The sequence below is a fragment of the Calypte anna genome, chromosome 18 (assembly GCF_003957555.1).
Source record: "Calypte anna isolate BGI_N300 chromosome 18, bCalAnn1_v1.p, whole genome shotgun sequence".
NCBI classification, from domain to species: domain Eukaryota; kingdom Metazoa; phylum Chordata; class Aves; order Apodiformes; family Trochilidae; genus Calypte; species Calypte anna.
In genome coordinates this window covers 6,895,002-6,922,170 of record NC_044263.1, presented here as the reverse complement: position 1 = coordinate 6,922,170, position 27,169 = coordinate 6,895,002, and the positions used below count along the sequence as shown (strand labels likewise).

The window sequence follows — 27,169 nt, the reverse complement described above, 5'->3', positions numbered from 1 at the left end:
TTCAGGGAGTTGTAGAGAGTGATGAGGTCTCCCCTGAGCCTCCTCTTCTCCAGGCTGAACACCCCCAGCTCCCTCAGCCTCTCCTCATAGGGTCTGTGCTCGAGTCCCTTCACCAGCCTGGTTGCCTCCTTTGGACCTGCTCCAGGACCTCGATATCCTTCCTGAACTGAGAGGCCCAGAAACTGGGACACAAGAGCAGACTGCAGAGCCCCAGGCTGTAGAAACTGTGGTTTTGGTTTCTGGTGATGCCTTGCCGGCCAGCATCACAGATCTGTCTACAAGCAGGGGATGAGATCAAAGTTCTTGTTTAACACAGATTAAGGAAGTCTTGTTACTTCCAATCTCACTCTTGCCTCCCTGCCATGCTCTGAAATACTTCTGTTGATTTGCTCTACTGGGAAAAAAAAATTGTTGAGGTTTGTCAGGGAAGAATATTTTTTTTTCTCTTAAAATTAATCTTCTAGTTAAACAGAATTAGCAACATGAGTAAAATTTTGCTGCCAGAGCTGTTATTTTGCATTGATTGCATTTATAAAGATTTTTTTTCTAGCAGGAAGAGATAGACATTTATTATTGTTGTGTATTAATCAAAAGGACTGAAAAATACTCCAGGGCCCTATTCTGACCTCTTTGTGGATCAAAAAGCCAGTTGAGGCTTTAGACTACAAGTGATCCAGGATTAGGCTCTGGTTTTAGGTGCTAATAATTTACCACTACTACAGTTTGGCCCACCTGCTTCTGATGTGTTCTATGTGAGTGCCATAATTGATCACTGCAGTTTAGAAGTCTGAATATTCTTTCAAAGAAAAAAAAAAAAAAAAAAGGATAAACTTTCCTTGGACCAGTAGAGCAGCTGTGATTCTTGCTGACCTGAAGAGGTTATTCTTAGGGCAATCACCTGTCTGTAAGGTTTTAACATCTGATTTGTACAACAGCATGCAATTTGAGCATCAGGACACATTAGATGTTTCCTTTACATAACCACAGAAAAGCACATCACATTTTTTACAGCTTTAAAGGCTCCCACAGCTGCCTTGATTATAAATGTATTAGCTCTGTATATTTAATTCAGTTCCTAATGCTTCTCATGTAGTGGTAAAACCATTTAAAAGAGAGTCGCTGCTTTCACTTTGTTTTGTTTTTTTGTTTTAATTTATTTATTTGCTTTGTAAAGCTCCTTACGAGATCTCACCTGAAAACTCTGATCCGTGGAGCTGTGCAGTTTTTCCCACTTCAAAGGGAAATCTGGTGCTGCTGCCCCAGCAGAACACAGCAAAGTGGTGAACTCTTCCCTGGCAGAGCTGGGAGCTGGCAGCATCTTCTGTGTTTTGTTGTACCAGGGAGATTTCTAAGTTTTAACTTAAAAAAAATCAGACCTGCATTTGTCTTTTCACCTCATCTCTTTCTGGTGGATACTTCACATTATCTCTTGATTTTTGTGGTAAAAGTAATGACAACTTGTTAAGAACAAAAAATCCAGGAGTCTCACCTGGATCCCTGGCAGCAATTCTCAGTGGTCTCCCAGTTGCCATTTCTTGTAATTTTATAATCTTTATATATTTCATTTGCCATTTGGGGTGCACAGTGATGACGTGACCCAGTTTTTAATGAGGGCCCACGCAACTTTTATGGACATAAAAAAAAAATTAAAAGAAAAAAAGAAAAATAAGGGTGAAAACTGTATCTTTTTATTCTGAATTAAGATTTTCATGTTGGTTTTTTTATGTTGCAATCCCAGTACGGTTCAGATTAATACATCTGAATAAACACTATGTGTCTTACAACGATTCAGCCTCTTCCAGCAGAAACCTTCAGAATGGAAAATCCCAGCTATCACCCTTTGCATCCTCCTTAACATTTTGGTTTTCAAGCTCTTGCCTCCCACACCGTCTCGTACAAATCCTCAGCTCCCAAGGGTTAAAGTGCTGGCATTTCTTCTGACTGGCATTTCCAAATCTCTCCTGGGGCCCCTGCAGCGTTTATGCCAAAATGCTTTATTATTATACAAACACAGAGCAAGAGGAGGAGAGAGGAAAAAAAACAAGAAAAAAACCCAACAAGACCCAACCACCTCCGCGGTTTGTCCTCCAAAACCCAATCCTGCTCTCCGGTTTGAAGCTCACCATACCAACCCCAACCTAATAATACCCGCGAGTGATATTTAAAAGCCTAAAGCCAGGGATGTTTTAATGAGCAGAGGCTCTCGCGTCACCGGGCCAGCTTCCCATCCCCAGGTCTCTGGGTTCGGGAGGTTCTGATGGATCTCCCCCAGCTTCCCTCTCGGCACTGGGGCCGTGCCCCGCGGTACAACCCGGTTCGGCCCGCACGGTGCTGCCCCGGGTCACGGTGCTGGGTGGCACCGGCGCTGTCCCCGGGCTCGTCCCGATCTCCCTCACAGAGGGTGTGGGGTGCACTGAGGATGCTGCCCCCCAACCCCGTCCCATTGCACCCCGGGGAACTTGTATTCCCCCCAAAAGCGGGGTTTGACGTCATCCTCCTCGCTACCCAGTGACCAATCAGGCGGCTCCCCGGGCGGGCAGGCAGCCAATCGGTCAGCGTTGCTACCTGTGGGGAGTATTTTTAGCCGCGGAATGGCGGGGGACACACACACAGACGAGGGGGCTCAGAGGGAGGGCAGTGCGTGTGGTGCCACCCTGGGTGCGGGGAGGTCGTGTGTCCCCCCTCCCCGCTCCGTCCGCAGCCGTGGCCTCTCCGCGGGAGGGGCTGCGGGGTGACCTCTACGCCCCGGCCCCCCGCCATGCCGCTCCTTAGCGGTGGTCATGGGAGATGTAGTTCTGCGGGGGCCCCTACCCCCCCCCCCCCCTCCCCTCCCCCTTCCTTCCCTGCGGAGATGCGGGGCGCCAGGGCAGGGTTTGACGTAGGCAGTGACGCAACGCTGTTGCGAGGTGAGGCGCGGGATGACGTAAGAGCGGCCCCTCCACCGCGGGGAGGGGGGGGGAACAGGGGGCCCTGCGCGTGGTGGGCGGGGCCAGGCGGGCGATGGGCGGGGCCATACCCGAAACCAGGCACTGGGGGCGGGGTTAATGGGCGAGGCCAGGCAGGGGGCGGGGGGAGGGAGGCCATATATAGGGGCGCGTCGGGCGGCGGGGCAGTAGCAGAAGGAGCCCGGCAGCGGCGGTTGTGCGCGCCCGTCGTGGGGGTGTGAGCAGCGCAGCCCTCCCCCCCTTTCCCTTCCCCCCCCCTTTTTTTTTCTCCAACCCTTCCCCCTCCCTTTTTTTTAATTTTTTATTTTTTTAAAAATAGTCTTTCCTTACCCCTCCCATCCTCGCCGAGGGAGCCGGCTGTCGGAGATGGGGGTCGGGTGCTGAGCCGCCCCCACGCCCCCCCTCCTCCCGCACTCACACCCCCGCCGGGATTGTTTTGCACTACCCCCGCACACCCAACCGGGTGAGTACCGCTCGCTGAGGGCGGGGGACGGCCCCGGGACGGCGCGGGGTATGCGCCGGGGGGCCCAGCCCGAAGGCAGACGCTGAGGCAGGGGGCTGGAGGCAGCCACCGCCCGGCCCCTGAGGCGGGCGCGGCCCCGACTGCCGTGACAGGGGGCCTGAGGCAGCCACCGCCCGGCCCCTGCCGCTGAGGCAACAATCGCTCGGCCCCGGGCCCCTGAAGTGGGGGTTCCGAGGCGGGCACGGCCCGGTCGTGAAGCGGGCGTCCCCGAGTACCGAGACGGTCACGACCCTGCGGTGACTTAGGCGGGGAGAGGAAGGGCCGGGGTGCTCCGGAGCACAGGGGGCGATGGAAGGAGGAGGGGGTGAGGGCCGGCGGCAGCCCCGGAGAGAGGGGCCTGGGAAGAGGGCACGGCCCGGGGAGCCGGCCTACGAGAGGGTCCCTCCCAAGGCGGTCCCTGGACGCGCTCGGGCTGGGAGGAGTGAGCGTTGCCGGCTGACTAATAACTGCTGCTTGTGCTGGGCCTCTCCGGGCAGAGCTGGCAGCCGTCCTGCGGGACCCTGCCCGGGGGGTAGGGCTGGGAAGGGGGGGGGGTCATTGGGCCCGGGGTGAGGAGAGAAGAAGGGCTTTGCAAACCCCCTCCCCCCCCCTTCCTTCTTTCCACTCATCTCCCTTCCTCTTCTTCATTTTCTTTTCTTACGGGCTCAGAAAACGTTTTTCCTCCTCCTGCTGCTGCCGGAGCTGGCGGGGCTGTGAGGAGAAATCTAATGAGCGGCGGCCGCCCGGTTATGTAACTGCACAGCGCCGGCAGCCGCTGCCCCCGGCCCCGGGTGGGCCTCCCGGGTCCTCTTTAAATTAAATTTAAATTAAAAAAACAAAAACAAATAAAACCCCAACAACAGAACACCTTTGAAACGATCAAGCTGGTTTGTTTGATCAGCTGCTTGTACCATGGATCAGTTTGGGGGACTTAAAAAAAAATTTATAGCGTCTGTCCCGGTGTGTGCCTTGGAAGGGTTGGGTTTGGTTTCTTTTTTCCCTAAAGGACACAGAGGAAGGGGAACAAAACAGATGGATTAATAAATCATTTTTAAATGCCCCTTTTAAGCACCCAATCAGCTTTTCTATACTGATCGCGTCCCTTTTGTAAATATCTTCTGTTTGCCCTTGATCTTTTCCTTATCCCCACCCAGTGCTGATCCAGCAAACGTTTAAAGGTCGCCTTATCGTACAGGCTTTCAAACTATTCCCATACCATGTTGGGGAGAACATGAGCGGCTTGGAAATAGGGTTGCAGACTTTAAAAGGAGATTATTTGTGGCAAGGAATAAAAAAAGCATTGTATTCACACTGTTAAAGGATTTTGATATTGACTTTGATTTCTCTAATCTTTAGTGACAGCTACACTGAATTTTGCTCCTAGTGATGCAGTGCAGAAAAGCACACTTAATTGAAATTCTCTTTTGGCATTTAACTTGAGCCAAGAAATACATGCTTTGTTTCATCTGTACTTTTTGAACAAAGGTGTCTCCTGTGGATGGGTACCTTTATGCTAAGGGACTGCAGAATATTTATTAGCAGTATGTATGCTAATGCTTGATTCTTGGACCTACTTTAAGATTAGAGAGATAATTTCTCTTTTGTCCTCTGTGAAGGAGTGGCAACCATATTTTATATTAAGTATAAAATGGAGTCAGAGAGATGGAGGAAAACAATCCCTTTTGAGGCAATCAGAAGCCCTATTGGCGCTCGTAACTTTTTGAAATCCAGACTAAAGACAATGTTAAATATTAATTTAGTATATATTAATATAGTTTAATAATAATATAATTTAGTATATTAATATAGTTCATCTGAAAACACTGAGAATAACATGTAAAAAGGAGGAAATTTTCATATGAATTTAATAGCAATAATTTCACAGTCATTGCCCCTCTTACAACAGAATGTACACGCATCTAACTTGTATGCATTGTGTTGGATCATCATTTTAGGTGTTCTGAGGAAGAACTGTTGTAAATGTACAGCGGACATTTTCTCTTCAGTTAGCATAATTTTGCCAGCTCACAGTTTATGCGGATGATTTGCTTGGACTTAAAATAAATGTTGCATAATTTTAGCTATTTTTGTGAAGCCTTCTAAAGCAGCTGTAAACATTTTTATAATTCTGTAGCTTACAGCACAACCAGTATGTTTGCAAACTTTAAAATGATAAATAGCTCTTGGACTAAGACCTTTCAAGCTAAACTAATAATCTGGTGCTAAATTTTGCAGCTGAGTACTATAAATCATCGGAATACGGGCTGGTAATTGAACCCCTGACAGGCCTGGCAGTTCTGTGATGTCTTAAAAATTATCCTTGCTGCTTTGTGAATAACTAAAGGGCAGGCTCATGTGATTTTGAAGTGCCCCATGCTGTATATGTAAACACATGCCTGGTGTATCTTCCACAATTCTGTTTGTAAGTCATGCTGAATGTGATTGGCATCCTCACCTTCCACAGGCATGAACCTAAATACTTTGATACACGTTTTTTTTAGTTAAAAAGTAACCTATTTTCTGCAGAAAGTGAAGCTACAAGAATATGCCTTGGAGCTTGATCTTACGCTTTCCTTATTTGGATGTGTTTGCTTTTGTTTTTTCTTAAAGGAACAAGAGCACTCAAGGTGAAGGATAATAATCAACTAGAATCAGCACTTTGAATGAAAGTTTGTTTCCCTGTGGCATCTTGAACACTTTCTTCTTCGGGTTTTGAAACAGACTTATAACTTTGTGGCATAGCAGCTATGCAGCTTGAAATCCAAGTAGCACTCAATTTTATTATTTCATATTTGTACAATAAGCTTCCCAGACGACGTGTCAACATTTTTGGTGAAGAGCTTGAAAGACTTCTGAAGAAGAAGTATGAAGGGCACTGGTATCCAGAAAAGCCATACAAAGGATCAGGGTTTAGATGTATACATATAGGGGAGAAAGTGGACCCGGTCATAGAACAAGCATCCAAAGAGAGTGGTCTGGACATTGATGATGTTCGTGGCAACTTGCCTCAGGATCTTAGTGTTTGGATTGACCCGTTTGAGGTTTCATACCAAATCGGTGAAAAGGGACCAGTGAAAGTGCTTTATGTGGATGATAATGAAAATGGATGTGAGTTGGATAAGGAAATCAAGAACAGCTTTAACCCAGAGGCCCAGGTGTTCATGCCAATTAGTGACCCAGCATCTTCAGTGTCTAGTTCTCCTTCTCCACCCTTTGGTCACTCTGCTGCTGTCAGCCCAACTTTCATGCCCCGCTCCACTCAGCCTTTAACCTTCACCACTGCCACATTTGCTGCCACCAAGTTTGGCTCGACCAAAATGAAGAACAGCGGCCGTAGCAACAAGGTCGCCCGCACCTCTCCCACCAACCTTGGCTTGAATGTCAATGACCTGTTGAAGCAGAAAGCCCTCTCTTCCTCCATGCACTCTCTCTACGGGCTTGGCTTAGGCAGTCAGCAGCAGCAGCAGCAGCAACAGCAGCAGCAGCAGAAGACTTCTGCCCTTTCTCCTAACGCAAAGGAGTTCATTTTCCCCAACATGCAGGGTCAAGGTAGTACCAGTAGCATATTTCCTGGTGACAGCCCACTTAACCTCAGTCCTCTCCAGTACAGTAATGCCTTTGATATGTTTGCAGCCTATGGAGGTCTAAATGAGAAGTCTTTTGTGGATGGCTTGAATTTTAGTTTAAACAACATGCAGTATTCTAACCAGCAATTCCAGCCAGTTATGGCTAACTAAAAATAAAAGGAAAGTGAAATACAAGTAAATACTATTGTACAAGTTAAAAATGCACGTACCCAAGGGTGTATCTTTTTTTCCACCTCTTGAGATTTTTTTTAAGGCTTGTAGTATGAATACATTCAGGCTTGGTTAGATAAATACAACATGCATCATTTTTTTTCATTTGCCAACCAAGCACAAAATTATTTTATACTGACTGTACATTACAAAAATATACTCTCAGAATATGGCCTCTTACAGTATTTAAGATATAGCAAGGACGTGGCTGATTTTTTTCATGTGTGTATATATATATGTACACAAGCATATATGTGTATATATATTAAAAAAATTGGCACTAATAGGTGGGTTTATTGGTCTTTTTCTAATTGTATAATTTAATTTAGTACAAAGTTTGTAAAATATCAGAGTATATATATTGTTTCTACAACATGGTATTGCATTTATATCTTTTTACTACAGTGATCTGTGACAGCTGCAGCAGCTTCATGTTGTATTTTTTTTACTGAAATTGTAAGATATCCATCTTAAAGACATCAATTCTAAAAAAAAAAAATAAAAAGTTGTGTACAGAATATTCCTTAGTGGTGGAATTCAAATGTACGAAATATTTGCTTTTTTCAAAAGAAACACAAATTGTATTTTCTGTTAAAAGTTTAAAGATTTTTGCTATATATTATGGAAGAAAATGTAATCGTAAATATTAATTTTGTACCTACATTGTGCAATACTTGAAAAAAGGTATAAAAGTATTTTGAGTCAGTGTCTTACATGTTAAGAGGGACTGAAATAGTTTATATTAAGTTTGTATTAAAATTCTTTAAAATTAATTGACTCTTGTGGTCTGTGTTTTTACTGCTCTGCCGAAGATCACAGCGTGGTGTTTGTTGTGTTGGTGCTGCTAATGATGCAAAGAGTCTGAGTCAGTGCCTCACAGAGGAGTGAGGGAAAGAGCTGCTGGATTGATGCACCACAATAATGAGGTTGCTTTACCTAAAATACTACAGACAAAGCAAGTAGCTTGATAAGGTACCATTAATATCTACCATTATTTGAGCAAACTTTCACTTGTTTTCCATGGCTGCAGCTCGCTGAAGCCAGAAGGTATTTTTGTTTTCTTTTCCTTGAGAGTTAAGGCTTTGAGCTGGATGGATGTTGGGTTATTGTGATGTATCCAGAAGGGGCTCAGGTGATTCAGTGGAATTCACTTTCCATGTCATCAAAATGGATGTGAACTGTTACCTCCTGAGGTCCTAGATCAGTGTGTCAGCGTTCTGGTTCTGTATTGGGGATTAATAGCTCAGAAACTAGGGTGAATAAAAGTGCTGATTTACAGTTTGCTAAATTCATTGTAAACTTTCATTTTATATGCTCTATTAAAAAGATAAATGTAATGCAACTGCAATGTGACTAATTCTAAAGTGTTTATTTTAGTGGATTTTACCAATTTTAACCTGATAGGTTCTAAAAAGTGGATGTGAGTAGGAGGAGGAAGAATTCAGAGGCTGAGAAAACAACTCAGCTTTTCCAGGGCTATTTTGAAGTTACATCCCTGACTCTTTTCCGTCTGTTTGGTAAAATGTGTTCCTTGCTAATGAACAGTGCCAAGGAGAAGAGAAACTTGCTGCTTTAATCTGTAAATCTAACAAACACGAGGTTTTTTTCCATGTCAGCTCCAGCTGTACAGAGAAGTTACACGCTAAGTGAATAATCCTTTGGCTCCTGATGATGAACTGTGAATTACAGGAGTAGAACAGTATTAAAATTATCTGAAATGAAGTATTCTGAAGCTGGATTTTGTGACTGAAGAGCACACTGAAGAGTCTTTTCCTACTTGATTTTACAATGTGTGTAAATCCCACACATGCACACACCCCCAGTTTGGTGTGAGCAGAGTTTTGGTGGAAATAGTGCTGTGAGGAGGAGGGTGTTTGTCAACCCCAGCCTGAGAGCTTTGTTTTGGACAGAGGCTGGGAGGAAATGGATGGGGTGGAGATGTGGGGCTGACAATGGGATCAGTTTCTAATGCCACGACAACCCATTCAAAAGCAATAATGGAGCAAAGGGTTTTTTAGGCATTCATCCCTCTGAATTAACTGGTGCCTGATTGAGTTTGCCATCTGGTTTATCTTTCTGCTAATGGCACATCAGTGGACAGAACCATGCTTAAAAGTGCAGTGTTCCGGTATCTAATTTTAAGTGGATGTTTTTGCTTTAAATAACAATTAGAAGTAAACATTGGATCAGTTACTGGAAAATGGAGAGCGTTTCCACTGTGTATTATTTCTGTTTGTATGCTGAGACTTAAGACTTACTGCAATTTTACTATTTACAATACAATAATAATAATAATAATACCCAAACTGCCCAGGAGTTTGAACAGCTCTGATGGTGGAGACTGATCTGTGTCTTCTGTGATCTTTCTGTTCCTGTGACATTTGTCTTAAAATCTGACCCTCTCCCCATTCTGATTTGTTCCCTTCCACTGTAACAAGCTCTGCATATGGAAGACAGGGCTGTGCAGCAAGGAATAATCCCTGGAAACAGGGTTGGATTTTGCAGCACCTTTTAATGTAATGATTTTCCTAAGCAGGGTTTGTTGATGGTGCTATGCAAGGGGACAATCTGGAGAGAGAGCTCCCAGAGTTCTCAAAGAATGCAAATGTGAAGATTTTAAATGTTTTCTCTTGCTCCTTACAGAAATTTGTGCTTTCTGATCAGTCTGCTTCACCCGTTTATTTATCTTTTGCTAAAGTTTGGTGTTGGATTTGTTAGATCAAACATTTGCTTTGCAACATTCTGTTCCAAATGAGTGCCAAGTCAGCCTCTGGTTTAATTTGCACACACCCAGTGCTCTGCTCTTGAGTCAGGTAAGTGCGATTGCTTTGAGAGAAAAGGACCTAAAAAGGAGCAAAAGGGGAAAAGGAAGCATTTGCTCAGTTGTGCAAGTTCTTTTGTATTTTCTCTTGTGAACATGCAATTTACTTCCCTTAAAATTACTGGTGTAAGTTAAACCTTGGAAGAGGTCTTTAATTTAGAGTGAAAAAAAAAAAAAAACAAGGGTAAAACATGAAGCATGTATCCCCCTTGGTGGTGTTTAGGGCATCCTGTCTCTTCATTGACAGTCCCCACCCAAGTGCAAGTTAAGAGCACTATTGGTGAGGCTCACCCAATTCAGCACAAGTTGGTAACTTGAAAATAACCTGAGATGTGTGAAATGGAGTTCAGAGGCACCTTGGCACAGCAGGGCAGAGATGGTTCCATGGGCAGCTATGTCTGCATTGGTTTTGTGGGTAGATGAGAGACCTTTCTCTTGGTCAAAAGTCTGGTAGCAGAGCTGAAAGTTAAATTGATGTGATTATTTCTACAGAAGAGAGCCAGCTCACTGCTGCCTGCTGCCACATGCTGCCAGGGGTCCCCCTGTGGATGGGAATGTGAGTACAAGTTTTGGAGTTCTTGCTTCCACTGAGCTGTTGTACTCAGACAAATTGAGGGCTGGGTGTGAGCCACAGTAAGATCCATCCCTGCTTCACCATGCAGAATTAGAGAGCTATTAAATATTGTTTGAATGATCTCTTGCTACACCATGGCAGATGATAACCCAGCTCCAGCCACCTGCCCACCCACCTGCACCCTTGCTCCCATTGCATTGCAACGTCAGTAGCAAACAGCCCAGTTGCATTTCTGAAATATCAAATAACCAAACAACTCGTTGTTAAATCAGCTCTTTGGACCAGCATGGGACCAAACCAGAGTTCATTTACTGATCTGATGCCCCAGATTGTTCTATTAAATGTTTCAGGAATAAATAACTCCTAGTTATTTATTGGGAGTTGGGAGTTTTGGAGCAGCTGAAGCAAAGCAGTGGTTCAGCACTCTTTTTTATATCATCAGCAAGTTGATTTAAATTGTGTATACAGAGTTGGCTGCGTTCCTCTCGTGAGCTGCATAAAAAGTTAGCTAAATCCAAGTGCCAGGGCTGTAAAATCCTCCTGCAGGGATTGTTTCCAAAGATCAGGGAGAGGAACAGTTGAACTGTTGCTGTGGCGGTGTGTGTATGACTTTTGTCCTCTTTGCTTTATTTTAGTGATGGTAGTAAGGAGTTTTGCCTTGCAGAAGGGAAAAAGCATTAAGACCTGGGAATATAAACCATGTTCCCTTTGGCACTGTCAGTTCTCTACCTCATAGACAAAATATGATCAGTGTGCAGAACAAATAGCAGGTGTAAAATATTTTTAGAAAAACCTTGGCATATAGTGCAGACATCCCTCAACCCCCATCCTTTATTCTGGCAACTTTTGTTTGTTAAAAACTAGCTGTAGTATTGATGACTGCAGTTTTGGTGCAATGTGCTGTGCTTTTCCTTTTGGTAATTTAGCACTTCAGAGGCCTGGAAACAGAGACCCTCTCCTTCCCTGGGACCTGGGAAACCATCACATTTAAACAGTCTGCCAGCTCCATGCCCTCATGGGTCTTGTTGCCCTGCATTCCCCTGTCCCCTTAGCTTCAAGACTACCCACGGCATAAACCAAAAGAGGACTCAGGGGATGCACTGCTTTTATTATTGTTTAGTATCTTTGTGATAATGCTGATATAACATTAATGCCATTAAAAACAGATATGGAAACCCTGGCAATTAATTCCCTGCTGCACCCATAACCCATTCCTTTGTCTTTTCTGCCTCTCCCACAGCATTCTTGGATGGACCAACTTGTGTGTTGCTCCCTTTGCTTGCTGCCTCTTGCTCTGCTGCACCAAGTTTTCATGCTGCTCCTCTTTTCACCCAGACTGATTCCCTCTGACCTTGTCTCAAATTGTTGGATGCCAGGAACTGCTGTGCCAGGGGAGACTTCAGCACTCAAGGCTCTCATCTCCATCAGGTACCCTCTCCCTCTGCCCCTTGTAGGCTAAGGCTTATTCCACCTCACTTTACCTCTAAAGACAGAGAGTAAAGAACTGCTGAATGTCAGAATACAGCTAAGGATTATGTTAGGTTCTCACAGTCTCATGGAACTGGCTGGATTTGCTGCTTGGGCAGCCTCATCCAGCAATGCAGCAGTGTGGGAGTTTTCAGTCACAGTGATGGAAATGAGAGGTGGCAGGTTAGTGAGGAATATGGTATAAAAGATGACAGCTTGAGCACCCCACATTCCAGATCTTACTCTGGGCAAGTCAGTGCCCTTTTCTCTGTTGCTTTCCTCCTCTGTCTCCACTGGAATTTACTGTTAGCAAGTGTCAGACAGTCGCTGGCTATTGCTGTCTTTTGATCACTTGGTTATCATTGTCCATGGTATATGGAGCCTGATTCATCCCCCAGAGCAGAAAGGCTCTGGAGCAGTGAGGTCTCACATACCAACTATTGTGATTCCCTAAAGGAATTTCTGTGGGTGTTTCTATAGATATGAAAGTATATATATATTCCTCCAGTACAAATCGTGAACATTTTATACCAACCTACTCACTGAAGTTGCTGCTGGCCAAAATTAGACTTGCATACAGATTTTACAAACTAAACCAAATTCCCTTTTGATTTTCATTAGACCATAAGGTTAAGCATCCCATGTGCCAGCACAGAGACAGAGCTGCTGAGTTCTGCCACCAGCTGTGCTATGAAATGTCTGCCTGGTCTTCAACAGATTGCTTCATCCTTGTCAAGAGTAGTTTCAGTGATTTTAAGCCCCATACTTGAACTCCCTGCTGAGTCTCAGATGTAGATAACTGCAATGCCTTTTTGAAGCCAAGGGGTTCTCAGTCAGTCTCTGTCTCTCAGGGTTAGTCAGGTGTGAGCAGCTCCACTGTTCAGCAGTTTAGTGGGAAAAGTGCAAAATTCCTGACTACAGATGAACCTTTTAATGCCTGGGGTGGTTACCTACTCTGCAGATGTTTGTGAATCTCATATTTATTCACAGCTTTAAGCCATAGGTCGTATCTTACTTGAGAACAATTGATATTTCATTTTTAAGCGCTGCATAATGATGCTCTCCATTTATGCCTTCCAGACTGCTACTGCTGTCCCTAAAGGTTGTTTCAGTAGTGTCAAACCAAATCTCTCAAGAATTTGTGACTCAGACCTCCAAAAATATTTGAGAAATTATGAAGTAATCATAACTAATAATCATAACTAGTAATCAACCTCTCACCATATTAATTTTTCTTCTGGGTATAGACTTTAAATACATTTCAGAATGTTCTAGCTTTTCTCTACAAGTCCACTAGGAGCTTAATTTTTAGGTAAAAACGTAGATCCTTAGGAAATTACAGGTTTTCTGGGACTGGATTGTCACAGGAAACAAAATATCTAAAGGATGGTGATGAACTCATAAGTGTTGGCAATTAACCACAGCTGCTTAATGGAATCAGATTTCTGAGTACTACAGAAGGACTGAGATCTCCCCCACCCTCCTGCCTGTGCAGTTTGCATCAGATTTGATAGTCTGGTGGCAACAACTGCAGGCAACCAGCTCCAATTAACTTGTAGAAATGGATCAAGGACTGAAACACTGGGTAAGAAATCAACAACTGCATCTCTACTCCTGACCTTCAGGGAAGGTCCCCAAACTACTTGAGAAGACAGTCGGACTACTAAGATTCTTGACTCTAGGATATAAAAATCACACAGATATTGATTGCCTATTACATTATAATTTTTGCTACCACCATCCATCCCTAGGCAATCATTATTCCTGTCTCTTTGACTCTCTCTTTGTGCCATAAATGACATTATCAGCTGTCCTCTGGCAGTATCCTCCCTTTGATCAACAGGAACCAATCATCCTTTTTCTCAAATTGCCTAATTCATTAATATAATGAAGTTTAACACAGAACAATTATTCTCAGCCTGTATTTAGCTCTAAGGTTATTGCTTCTATTTCAGACTAAGGAAGCCTTGTGTGCCTGAAAGCATGTCTAGTTTTTCCAAGCACATCAGCTGACCTAACAAACGTTGTCCTCTCTCCCTGCCCTTGCCTCACTTACATCTTGCCCTGTCCTCACTACAACACATCTACTGTGCTTGTTCCTGCTCAGCTGAGTCTCCAAATGAAGACACAGCTTGATGAGCTGTTGGAGGAGGTGCTCTGCTAGCCCAATTAATGAGAGGGAAGCACAGGCATCATGTGGTGGAGCTGCTCAGTCTCTAAGCCACCCATTCCACTTTGTCTGAGGTTTCTTTGTGGTCCCCCAGTGTGCCAAGAGGTGAACAAAGCTGCTGGTGACACTGGAGAACTGTGCACAAGGCTGACTGTAGGATCACCTCAGCAGATGGTACACATCTGGGGGTGATGGACTTCCAGAGGTCAGTAAGGTTGTCTTTCAACTTTTGGTTTCCAGAGCGGAGCAGCTTCCCTGCCCAAAGTCAGGTATCAGAACATCAGCTAAATGTAGGGTCTGGATCTCACTGGTACAGATCAACACTTTTTCCAGTGTTGTGCTCTTACCTTGTTCATTCTTTGTAATTTCTAGGTTTCCCCCTCTTAATTTTTTCCTTCTGTTTTCCTTCAAAGTCTTCCTTAAAACTTGCTTTTCTTAGTTTCTTTCCCAAACCAAGCTGTTCTCCCCATTCTGAGGTCTGTGCCTCACCATGTATAATTTGCAGGGTATTATCTGATGGAGACTGTAATCTCTTCAGGGCAGGGCTGTGTCCCTCTCTGGACTCACAGTTGCCTCTTTTACTCTACAGGGTTGAATAAGAAGGACAGAAATAGAAGAGTATACAGACACTCCCAAATAAACTGTGTATTTTGTCATCTGTGTTCAAGAAACAAATACAGGAACAATTGTTATTAATAACACGGTTTACATTGTACCACTGGAGGCTTCAGAAGAAGTAGATGCTTTAGGCAAAGAAGATTTCTTTACAAAATATTTGTGGAATGTATTTATCTAAAAATACCCATAGTTGTAGTAGAGAACGATGTTTCTCTGCTGAGCTGTAGTTAATTGTCAATGGAAACATGGGACTCCTGAATCCTGTAAACACTTCTGCTGTAGTAATGTCATGTACTTTATCCCTTCCTTTCCTGCAGCATTGACTCTTCCACTGTGGCCACAAAAGCTCAGAAGAGGATGGATGGATGGATGGATGGATGGATGGATGATGAGGAGAATGACCCTGTTCACCTACAACAGAGGTAACTTTGAGGAGGCAAATCTTAGCTATGCAAGACAGACTTTTGTCTTTAACTTTCACTGGAGTTTTTCCTCTGCTGTGGGTAATGTGTGGTTAATAATGCATTTTAAAATACATTTTGGTCTGAGATCTCCAGTGAGTTTGGCTTTCTGATGCCTGCACAAATGGACTCCACACACTTAAATGTCTGCCTGACAAAATTAGAAAATGAGCAATATGCAAGCGGAGATGGGGATCATCTGTGAGAATGACTTTGAGATGAACCTCTTCAAAAGGCAGAGTTAGGGTTTTGACTTTGACTGTTTTCTGGAGAGAACTGAGGCCACCCAGTCTGACCCTGCTGCCGGGGGCATGGCTGGACTGGTAGCAACTGGTCCCTTCCCTCTCCTGACATTTGCATTTGCTCAAACAAAAGGCTTATTCTGTCTGGGGTGCAGTGGTTGGGGCTCACACTGTCTGGTTCCCAGTTGCTTTTTGGAATGAGTGTGCTTGAGTACTCCGTTTTCAGTCCCTTCTGTGGGAAATTGTCACCTTTGGATATTTTGAAGGTTTTTGTTTTATATATAAATATATCTGTATTGTTTGCAAGCAGTTAGTCATCTGCTGGCCAGAGTGCTGTTATTTTCCTTAAGGATGCTTAAGGTCATGTAGCTTTTACAGGCAGAGGGGAAATGTCTGTAGATATTGAGGATAGTCAAAGAACTATCACAGTTACCTTCATCCAAAGCCCTTTCTTTCATTCCCTGCTAGACCTCCTTAAATTGAGGGCTGTAAATGATCTCCAGCCTCTCACATAATGACATGTATCTGGGCAGGTGGGAAAACAAGGTGAATCTCAGGTTGAATAACCTCTAGCTAGTTATTTCTTTCTTTTCTCATTTTTTGGGGGAGTTCTTTCTTCATAACCACTTGATAAACCATACCATGGACAGCTGGGAATGACCTGCCCACCATGCTTACCTGCTCCTGGGTGCCAGCAGCAGTTTTGATTGCTCTGGGCCTCTGTTCCTGTCACCATGAGGTTTAACCCTATTCCTGAGCCTCTCAGAGGAGGTTTCCTTCTTGCCTGAGAGTTCTGTGTGACCCCAGGGTATAATACCACCAATATTTTATCCTTAGAAAAGCCCCTGTCCCTGTCCTTGAAAGAGAAGGAAAGGGAGCAGAGATGGAGGAGCCACCAGCCACCCCCTGTGAAGCTGGGGACAAGGTGAGCCATGGCTTTGGGCACCACAAAGCTTGGGTTTTTTCTCCTGTGAAATGCACAACCCCTCCCATAGCACTGGAGAAGAGAAAGTATTATTTACCTTCTGTCCCTACAGGATCTTCTACCTAACTGGGATGCACTTCAGCTGGGGACAGCTGCTCCATGGGGATGTTTTCAAGGAAGCTGATATGGAGTGTGACTGAATGGCAGTGACTGTCACTTACAGTAGGCAGGGGCACAAATCCCCTGTGCTGGAGGTGACCTGGGCTGCTCAGTGCCCACAGTGAAGGTGTTAGTGCATGGCATTACAGTCAACAGCGTCCTAGAAGTACAGGGACAAGCCAGTTGAGAGAAAAAAAAAACAGAAAAAAACCCCAGGAAAATTGGAAATTGGTCACTGATATTTGTAACTCTTTGAAGTCTTCTTAGAAGCAGACCCCAGAAAACCACCAAAACTCAACAGGTTTACTCCAATTGTCCCTCCACGATGCTTTCAGCCTGGGGTGAGGGGTTTGTGCTGGGTTTGCTGCTGTTTGCCTTTACACAGAGGTCAGGTGCTGGGAGGCCACTTGCAGAGCAAATGCCTTTGCTGTGCACCTTACCCTCATGAACTGGAAGAACCTGAAGGACTGGTGAAACGGGGACCCTGCATCCAGCTCCTGCCAGGAGTCACTTGGGGATTTTTCTTTCCTCGGCCCTTCCAGAAATGAAGTAGCATTTGCAGGGAGGTGCCTTTCATCATGGCAGTTGGCCCACAAGGCTGTGTTGAGGCATGGCCAGCTCTAGGATGCACTAAAAATATAGGTGATAAATGCAAACATTGACTTTTGTCAGGGTGGGAGTGTGTCTGCTGAGAAGCATTGGGATGGTGAGGGCTGGGTGCTGGGTGCTGCGGGTGGCAGAGCAGCAGGAGGGGAAATGCTTTCTTTCTCTGGATTTGTGGTTGTTTTGGTTTTGTTTTTTTTTTAAAGGAATTATTTTAAATTGTAACAGCTTCACACGTTAAAATTGCAGGTTTTCTGTTATAGTAGTCAACAGGTAGGGGAAGAAAGTGGAAGGGACGGAAATAAGGAAAAGAAGGAAGAGGAAGGATTTATCAAGGGGAGATGCCTCCACCTCCTTATACTCTGCTTGGCTCTTTCCTCATTTGTTTTTAGATTTTGCTTGAAGACATCAGAGTGAATATAAAAATTAGGCAGGAGGAGGTAGGCAGAGCCCCTGCTTGCAGCTGGAGGCAAAGCTCCCTCCAGGAGCAGGGGACAGAGCAAGGTGACACAGCCGGGTGCCACGTCAGCAGCTGCTCCTGCCCCTGGCTGCCAACAAAGGTGCCCACTGAGAACCCACCCTGTGCCTGCTCTCAGAATTGTGCTGTGGAAAAGGGGCTGGAACCACCAGCTTGGTTTTGGACCAGCAGCTGATGAGTCATGGGCCTCTGTGTGTGTATTTGTGTGTGTGTGTGTGTGTGTTCTCCTCTTCATCCTCCTCCCCCTGTGTCAGCAGAAGGTCTCCAGGGTATCCAGGGAGTCGTGGCCTGGAAAACTGTGCTGGGGGCAAAAAGGTTCCTGCAGGTGAGAGAGCAGCACCCACCCAAGCAGCCAGAAAGCAAATAAATGTGCTTTGCCCCACCCCATGGACCTTTTCTGTCAGCTGAGGATGCAACAGCAGAATAAGGGAAAAATTAGCTCTTTATTTCCCTCCCTTGCTCTCGGTACCTCCAGCCATCCTCAGTGTGCAGCACCAGAAGGGATGAATAAAATTATTTTGCTCAAGAGCAGTACATAAAGTTACTCAGCGTTTGCAGGACCAGGTCTTGTAGATATTTTTATTCTGAGCCCATTTTCCTCTGCCCCCAGCTGACGTATTATGGATGATTCCAATTAGCAGTGCATGAATGTAAACAATGCTTTACTCACACATTACAAATCAAAAGAGAGTTTGATTATTTTTTTTTTAGCTATGTTTGCAAAAGGGTATCCATGTTCAGATTTTCTTTATGCAAACATGAAAGCACCTGAAGGTTTGCAGCAGAGTGTAGGAGCCTGGCTACACCATCTTATGCAAACAAATGGGTGGTTTTGAAAGCAGACCTAGAGGAGTTTGCACATGCATTTATTTCAGCAAGCAATCCATCTGCTCCTACCAGTAATGGATTCACAGACCAATTGTGTATTTGCTCAGCTCACAGGCCAGTGACTTTTGCATATGTTGTATGATTTGCACACATTGATTTGTAATGTAGACACACGTGTTCACATCTGGAACACACCAGCCATGAAGACAGGGATTTGAATAGCAACCTACTTAGCACCTAGCAGGGTCTGAATCTTCAGGGCAAAAATATTATATTTCTCTTTTTGTTTTGTTTTGTTTCTTTTTTGTCTGTAATGAGCTCTTTGATTTTCTAAGGTAGTCTGGAGCAAAGCGTGCTTCACAGGGCTGTGTGACTCCTGCAGGATGCAGCTGCCACCAGAGCAAGGTTTGGAGCTGCTTCACTCACCTGGCTGGCCAGAAAGGAAAGCTACAAATTCCAAATGAATGTAGCACAGCTGGATGGAGGATCTGCACCCACATAAACCACTGCCAAATGCATGGAGATGCATTTTAATGCTAGCTATGGAAGTAGGGAAAAGAAAGTCTTATCCAGAAAAAGAAAATTAGTCCCTTACATGGGAAATATGGAATTTAAGCAAAACCCCAAATGTCTTACCTATAAATATCTTTCTGAGCCCTTCAGGGTGTCAGGGATCCCTGTTTCTCTTTACGTGTCCATCTCCACCCTCTCCTTCCCGTGAGGCTCTAGAAACCTCACTTCTTGCCAGAAACCTTTGTAGAAACAGCACTTTTTTCATCCTGCTGGGGAATGCTTGCAGAACACAAACTCAAATGGCCAGTCAAGAGCATTTGCCCTGGAGCTTGATTTAAGGAGCTGTGCTCACCCAGCAAAATCCAGGAGCTGTTTCTGTGATATGCTCCCTTGAGCAGGCTGGTGAGAAAAGGGGAGACCAGCAACTTAAATTTTATGACCTTGTAATGCCCAGAGGCTCAAACTCGTGACAAAAGTCACTGGCCCAGGCAATTACTGAAGAAAGGAGAAAGAGAAAAAAACCACAACCAAATCTGTCCTCTCCCCAGATTACCAACTAAACAGCCTGCGAGCTGCAAGAGTTCTGCAAAAGATGCTCTCATGGGGTGTTTTTATAGTGAAAGTAGTCATAAATAATAATTAAAAAATGCATGTGTGTCTATTTTACAAAGCAAGGAAAAAAATTTCTTCTTCTTCAAGCCCACAGTCTGTGAATAATTTGTGAAGAAGAAGAGCAGCTCCATCTATCTTACACCGTATTTGTTACAAATCATTTGCTGATGTGTAAATCTTCCTGTCAGGGTGGAAGCTGCAAATCTTTCTTCAATTTTTGTGCCGTTGAAAAACTTCCAGAGCTAAAGATGAAAAATTGAATTGATAAGTAACAGGTGTAGAGGTGCCTCTCAGGATGAAAATGTCCCTTGAGCCCACGAGAGAGGGGATGGGTGATGGGCTGGTGGCTGAGGAACAGCATTTCTGGCTGGCACATACTACTGAGCCACAAGGGCTGATAATTTTGCAGGAAAACAAAAGCCAAGCCAAAAAGCCCATCTCCAAAACCTGCTTCCATCCCAGCACACCTGCAGCCAGCTGGCAAACAGCCACTACCCCAGTGCAATGCAGCAGAGCATCCCATCTTGGGGAAAACTCTGTGAGAGCTCTCAGAAGGTCCCTAGATGGCAACACTGCTCCTCTGGACCCTCCTTTGAGTCTCCGTGGGGCTGATGTCTGACTCCAAAACCTCCTGCTTTGGAAATTATGGGATGAAGCAAGACCTTAAACTTCCATTCACAATTAAAAGTGAGAAAAAAGAGCATGTGTTTGGTGCTGGTGGTGGCAATGGAGCACATAAACCTGTGCTGCTGAATGGCTCTGCCATCCCAAGGCAAATTATAAGAACAACACAAACATCCAAGAATTTATTTGCTTAAAAAGAAACAAGCAGGTTTGAAAGCCAAGTTTTTGACACTGAGGGATGTGACTCATGATCCCACGCTCTTTGGGTTGCCAGCACACTTGGATATTTTTGTAAGCAAAAGCCCAACAAGTAACAGTTGCAGAAAGGTGGTTCAGCCCTTCCTGCCTCTATGACCAGCACCAAGGATGCTCTGCTGGGCTGTGGCACTCAGGGTCACTTGCTCTGTCCTGTCACCCACCAGTTTGGACTGCAAGCTCTCTGCAAGTGAGGAGCATCTCTCCATCCCCACTGCCAGGGTGCAGCCCCCTTCCAGGCAGCTCCAAAATGCAAACAGTGTAAATAACCCTGAACTCAGATGTGGGCTGGAGAGTCAGGGAGAAAAATGCCCACCCTACCCTGCTTCTAATATTTTCAGAGTTAAAAATATCATCAGGAAACAAGAGGTAAGGAGATTTTGGTGTAAGCTCTGCTTCTCACAGCTGTTGGAGGAGTAGATCTGGGAAAGCCATTCACTTTTTCCTTTTAATCTGTGTGTGCTTGTGCCTTGGTGCACATCTGGTGTGTCTGCAGTCAGCCCATCCAGCACTGCAGCTCTGGGCACACATTGCCTGGGAGCAGCAAATCAACCAGGACAACCAACAATTTCCTTATGTCAGAAATAAGATACTTTTGCCCATCTCTTGATTAGATGACTTTTGGAGCTGGCTAGCACAGTAAACACTGTGAATTGCAAGTACTGTAACCAAATAAACAATTCGAGTTTCATCCTGAGTTAATTACCTGAGTAGTGTACATCTGGTGGCTAAAATAAATTACAGCAGAGATGGAGGATTTGCTTGCAATATTCACTTTTCAGGCAATCTGCAGCTCAAGTATTATTCACTGAAGAGATTCATGAATAGTTCTGAATAACTGGACCAATATGCAAAGGGGGAGAAAAAAGTCTCGGGTAAACGCTACATTGTGTCTGGCTCTGGAAATGGATTTGATTGCCTTATCACACTCTCTACAATATCTTTTTTCCCCCAATAAGCCTAAAATCTCTCCTACTGGACTCCTAACCAGGCATGGGTGGAATTAGTGGGAGGAGACCCAGCCGAGCAGCTCGGGGGGTGTGTGGGGGGAGTGTTAATTCCCTTTAGAAAATCTAAATTATACCGATGAGTGCCTGTGATTCAGTTATGTCGGGCAGGGCAAATCCAACCACACCTCGAGAAGGCTTCGCTTTAAAGCAGCAACCAAAGCAGGCGGCTGGGAAGGAAGCCGGGGCCGGGTCCCCAAAGCCGGATGCCAGACGCCACCTCGTGTCGGGTGCTGGGAGCAGAATTCCGGAGGTTCCTGCCCCAATTCCCGGCCTCCTGACGTCATTTCAGCCATTAGGATGTGAGGTGGGTGGTTTTTTCTTTTTCTTTTTTTTTCTTTTTTTTCTTTTCGCATTTGCACCCCAAATATTGCCAGAATAGGAAGATGTGACCGTGTGAGGAAGACCTTGGGTCGTCCTTGCCGGGGTGCACTAATTTTGAGTGTTTGGGCTGGGTTTGTGGGATTAAATTCTATGTGTTGGACACCTCTGGATGGAGAACCTGGCCCTGACAGTTTATGTGATGAGTCCTGTTGAGGATAATGAGATGTCCTCTGCCCCACAGCTGTCTGTGTAATCTCCTGGCTGCTCCTTGCTTTCTGTCCAGGGGTGCAGTGACTTTGCCAGGGCCAACCTTGGAGTTGTTTCCTGATGGAGCTTTGTGATTTCCAGTGTCTTCTCCAACCACCATAAATGCAGCAGTGGTTGGACACCTGCTAAAGACAACCAGGGCTGTGGAGCTGGGAGATGTGTGACTTGTGACTGTTGTCCTTCCATCAGCATGACATGCTTGTGGGGGCAGATGGAGGGAAGGGTCTGATTTTAGCAAGATTTGGCCTTATGGGGCTGGGATGTGGCTGAGATTTTTCTGGTGATCTTAGTTGCTCATATGAAGTGGTGTTTTTGTAGCAAGGCAGCAAAAAACCCAGTCTGAGCATGATGTGCATGTGCTGCTGGTGGTTTGAGATGTCCATAGGCTTTTGTGCTTGTTAATGGGAGTGATGCAGGTCATCATCTGCTGGCACAGGTTTGAGAGGTGTGATGTGTGGGATCTGCTCAGCATGCTGCTTGACCACCAGAGCTGGACCAGCCACCTTGGTCACATCCATGTGAAGATCATCCAGGTCTGGAATGGGAAGAGGTTGTTTTAAGTTGTCATAGAAATGCACAGTTAGGCCTCACTCTTCCTCTCATGGATATTGATCAGTATTGCATTTCAGCTGCTGTTTGATCATCCTGATACTTGGTATTACTGTGCCCTTCCACAGCTCCTCACAGCCAGCTTGTGCTTTTGCAGCCCTTGATCTCAACAGCCACCTTTGTAACCCACATCTCCCATCCCTCTTCCAGATCATCAACATCAAGGGCCCAGGTCCCCTGGGATGCTGCTGGTGTCTTCCCTTCATTGTGAAAACTGACCTCCCAGCCTCACCCTTGCTTCCCAAAGTTTTGGCCTCAAGAGACTGCCTTACCTCTCCCTGTAGGGCAGCCCAGTGCCTTTAAAGCCTTTGGCTGAGGAATTTGCTCTGAAGTCTTGCTCCAAAGTTGGACAATCTCTGCCCTTGTGACTGCTTGAAAGTTAAGTGTAACAGAGCCCCACTTCCCTCTGTTGAACCCCACAGGATCTTCCTCTTTACATCATCTTTATCATTCAGCTGTGACTTGTACCCTCTGTTACAGTTTCTGCCAGACTTGCTGAGTTTTCATCCCAGCCCCTAAGAGCCTTTTTCTATAATTAGCCCCATGGTTGCTACCTTCCACCCTCTGGTCCTGCCGCAAACTGAAGCAAAGGTTACCCTCTGCAGTTAATGGTTAAGCAATTCTTATGTGAGTACTTTTACCCTTGAGTGAGCACCATCTGATCCTGGAGATTTATCACAGTTGTTTTTCTAGTTATTTCAAGCAGTAGAGGAAGTCGTGTCCTCTACACGTGTTACATACAATACCCCCTTGGTTGGGTGTGTTAGGAGAGGAGCAGAGGAGGAAGAGAAGGCACAACTCCCTTGTTCTGAATGCCAGTTCATCCAGTCTAACTACCATGTTGTCATGCCAGTTTAACCCCCCAAAAATGCTTGCTCTCCTTTCCAGATGAATCTTTTCCTCATTTTTTTTCTCCAGCCTTCTCCTTTCTTCCTGCATTTTTAGCCATCTCAGGGACAAATGAGAGGGCGGAGGAATTGCCAGGTGGGACAAGCCCCACAGCTCTATCCATCCTGTAAGCACCAGTGCCTCATGGCCCAGGAGATGGTACAAGATGCCCCAGAGTGGGATTTGTAGGAGGCCCCTTCCCACCCCAAACCCCTGAAATGCAGAAATCCATATCTGTTGGGTTTTGTGCTTGGTGATGCTGTCAGAGCTGCTGTGGCCGTGGGCTTCCACAGGACATGCAGGTCCAAGCCTGAGCTTGGTGGAGACCTTGCAAACGGTACCAGTTGGGCTCCTGGTTCTTGAGCTGGATGGTTAACCCCCCCAGCCCAGGCACTGGGAGGACTGGCTGAGGTGAAAGGTGGTTCCAGGGCTGTGCACAGGGTAAAACACTGAAATCAGAGTTTCCTGACTGAAACCTGAACTGCAGAGCAGCCTTGGAAGACTTTCCATTTGCTTTCTCTGCTCTCAGCCTTGAATGTCATATCATTTGCCCAGCCATAAATAGCTGTGAATTCAAGGGGCTGTGCTGCTTTTTGGCTAATAGATATGTCTGCTGGAGCTGCAGTGTCATCCTCATATCCCACTGGTGTTTGCTCTGGAGAGCAGAAGCTCAAGCTGACCTTTTTTTTTGTTTTTTTTCTTTTTTTTTTTCAAGATTTAAAGAGCTGGCAGAACATTTATTCAGTTGTGCAACCTCCATTCAGATTATTTCTCAGATCCTGGATATGGGGCTCATTTTTCTGTCCTTTGACAGCAGCTGTAAATCAATAAGGCAGTTGGAGGTCACTTGTAGTCAATCAGTAACCAGTGCTGGCGAAGGAGAAAACACTAAATATTTGGTATTAAAAACACAGGCTCTAAACTCTAACTCCTTGCTTGGGGTGACATTTTCACAGCCGTGCCTTTGGAAACCTGGCTCCATCCAACCTCAGAGTTACCCAGCCTGCCTGTGATCTGGTAATTATCTACAGGGAGAATTTCACAGCACGTGCACACCACAGGAATGGCAGCAAACCAGGGTTTGCCCAGGGTGCTTCAGGTGCAGGAAGTGGGTCTTGTGGTGCAAGGTGCTAATCTGGTGCCAGCTGAATTACTCCTTCCTTTTGCCATTAGGTGTTGGCTGAAATCTTGCATGACCTTTGTCACAGCCACATCCCTCAGGAACTGAGACCCATGGTCAGGCAGTGATTCTTGTAGGGATCCCAATTCCCTTTGAGACAACTGGGAACTAAGCTCTTAAATATCTTTGCTCTCTGAATCACGTTTTAATGGTGTCATCATCTCTGTTTGCTCCTAGTTCTGGAGCTTGTTGCTCGTCAAAATTTCTGCCTGACCTCATCTCACGGCCCTGCAATGAGCACACACTCAATTTCCTCTTCCCTTTGACCTCAGCTGCTCTCAGCTTTGCAGTGATGGAGGATCCCATCTCTGAGTAATCCTCCAGCCATCTCTCTGTGCCTGCTAACACAGGGTCCTCATGCCCTGCACCACCAGCTCTAGGATGCCTCAGCCCCTGTCTCTTCTCTGGATGTTTTCTAGCAGAAGCTGCTCTGCTCTCACATCTTTGCTGCCATTTTGCCCTCCCTGTGAATAGAGCTGCTGGCCTGCTCAGTTTGCAGAATAACCTGTGACTCACTTTTGGGTCCATGTGCTGGGTGCTTTCCACTGAGCTTGAGCTGCAGGGTGTGCACAGCCACGTGCTGCCCTTTTCCTCTGCTCTCCAGGCTGGATGTGGATATGCCACGCTGGCTCCAGCAGCTCTGCCCTGGCCTCCTGCCTATCCAGAAGTGGCTTCAGATCTGTTCTGGAGCCCTGGGGAGCTCCTGCATGTCTTGGACCCAGTTAACATAGCTCTGCTCCCTTGCTGCTTCCCAGGCTGGTATCTGGGAGATCTGCTCCTCCAGTGTCCACACTGGAGAGAGCTTTGGGAGTGGCTGATGGCCAAAGCTGCCTGGCTTTGGAGGTGACATCCTTCCTCCAGCTCTTTTCCAGAGCCTCAAACAGGCACTCATGCTCTGCTGTACAGGGAGAGGACTCAAGCAGGCTTCTCCCTTTCTCTCTCTCCTCTCATACTCTTAAATACAAAATGTAAATATTGGCATTTCCATGCTGAAAACCTTGAGAGAGCAGGATGGAAAACTGAGGGCATGAGCAACTCGAAGGGGATCTTCTGATGAAGAGCTGCTCACAAATATCCATTAGCCTGGCAAGGGCTTTAAGGACATCCTGCAGAGCCTAGCCCTGGGTGTGGGCTCTCCTCAGCCTGGCTGACTGGTCAGACTTGAATTTTAGGCTTCTTAAGGGTTGAATAAGAGGCTGAACTAAACTACAGGCTTGGAGTGGAGAGCTAAATTCTTCAAGGTCAGAAGGTGGAGAGACTCAGGGTTAGGGTCAGTCCCATGCAGTGCTTGAGGGGTGGTTTTTCCCCTGGCAAGCAGGTGGGGGGATGCCCATGGGCACTGCTCCTTCTGCCTTGGGGCAGCCACGGGCAACAGTGCCCAACCCTGAGTGCCCTGGGGCTCCTCATCCCACACGGGGATGGTCATGTCCAAAATGTGTGACACTTCTCTAGGTGACCTGTCACTGCAGGGCTATTTGCTGGCACTGAGCTGGTCCCAGCCAACTCACCTGCGTGGCACCAGAGGGGCTGAATGGATCAGCCTGATTTGTGGCAGAGCAGGGACCATGTCCCCATGCAGGATGGCTGTGGGATGGTGTCTGGGTTGGACACTCAGCTGTGTATCCCACAGACCCCATAGAAGCAGTCCCACAGATCCTGCAGGGCTCAGCAGCAGCCGGGTCCACAGGTTTGGGCAGGAATATCTGGGAGCTGGGCTGCCTGTTCAGTGTCCTCTTGTGCTGCACCATATTGGAAATCTGACCCCAAATGTCCCCCGGGATCCTCACTGTTTGCACCCTAGGACTGCGTGCCCAAAGGAGGCTGGGGAACACATTAAACCTTGCAGTGAAGTGAAGGTGGCACCATAGACCCCAGGTTTAAACACTGCAATGTATGAGCTGGAAAAGCAAGGAAGGGATTGTGTGCTTTTTGCTCTGAGCTGCCTTTGCATCCCAGTTCTTCTGGAACAACTGGGTACATGTCTCCCAAGTCACTCCTATACTCCTACACTTGCAAAATCCTTTAGCTTTTGGGGAAAAAAAAAAAAAAAAAGCCATATAAAGCCAGTCTTTATTAAATCTTCATCCTCTGATGCTTCTGTGTGTTAGAAAGTATGGCAAGAACAAGACACTTCCTACGGCTTGCTTGAGAAGTGACAGATGAGCCATCAAAACAGTGGCACCTGCCACAGCCAGGGATGATCCAACAGAGGAGGCAGCAGGGATGGCACCTCCTAGCTCCAGAAAATTGTCTTCACAAGAACAGACACAAACATTCTGGGCCTTTAATTGGAGGTTTTC

The 27,169-nt window shown here is 45.8% G+C and overlaps 1 protein-coding gene across 1 annotated transcript; it reads left to right on the top strand.

Moving 5' to 3' along the window:
- The first annotated feature begins 3,111 nt into the window (after positions 1–3,111).
- Positions 3,112–8,017, top strand: TOB1 (transducer of ERBB2, 1). Its single transcript, XM_030461677.1, has 2 exons — positions 3,112–3,408; positions 6,058–8,017. The coding sequence occupies exon 2, from the start codon at positions 6,195–6,197 to the stop codon at positions 7,182–7,184; it is 990 nt and encodes a 329-aa protein (XP_030317537.1). The 5' UTR covers positions 3,112–3,408; positions 6,058–6,194; the 3' UTR covers positions 7,185–8,017.
- Positions 8,018–27,169: the final 19,152 nt, after the last annotated feature.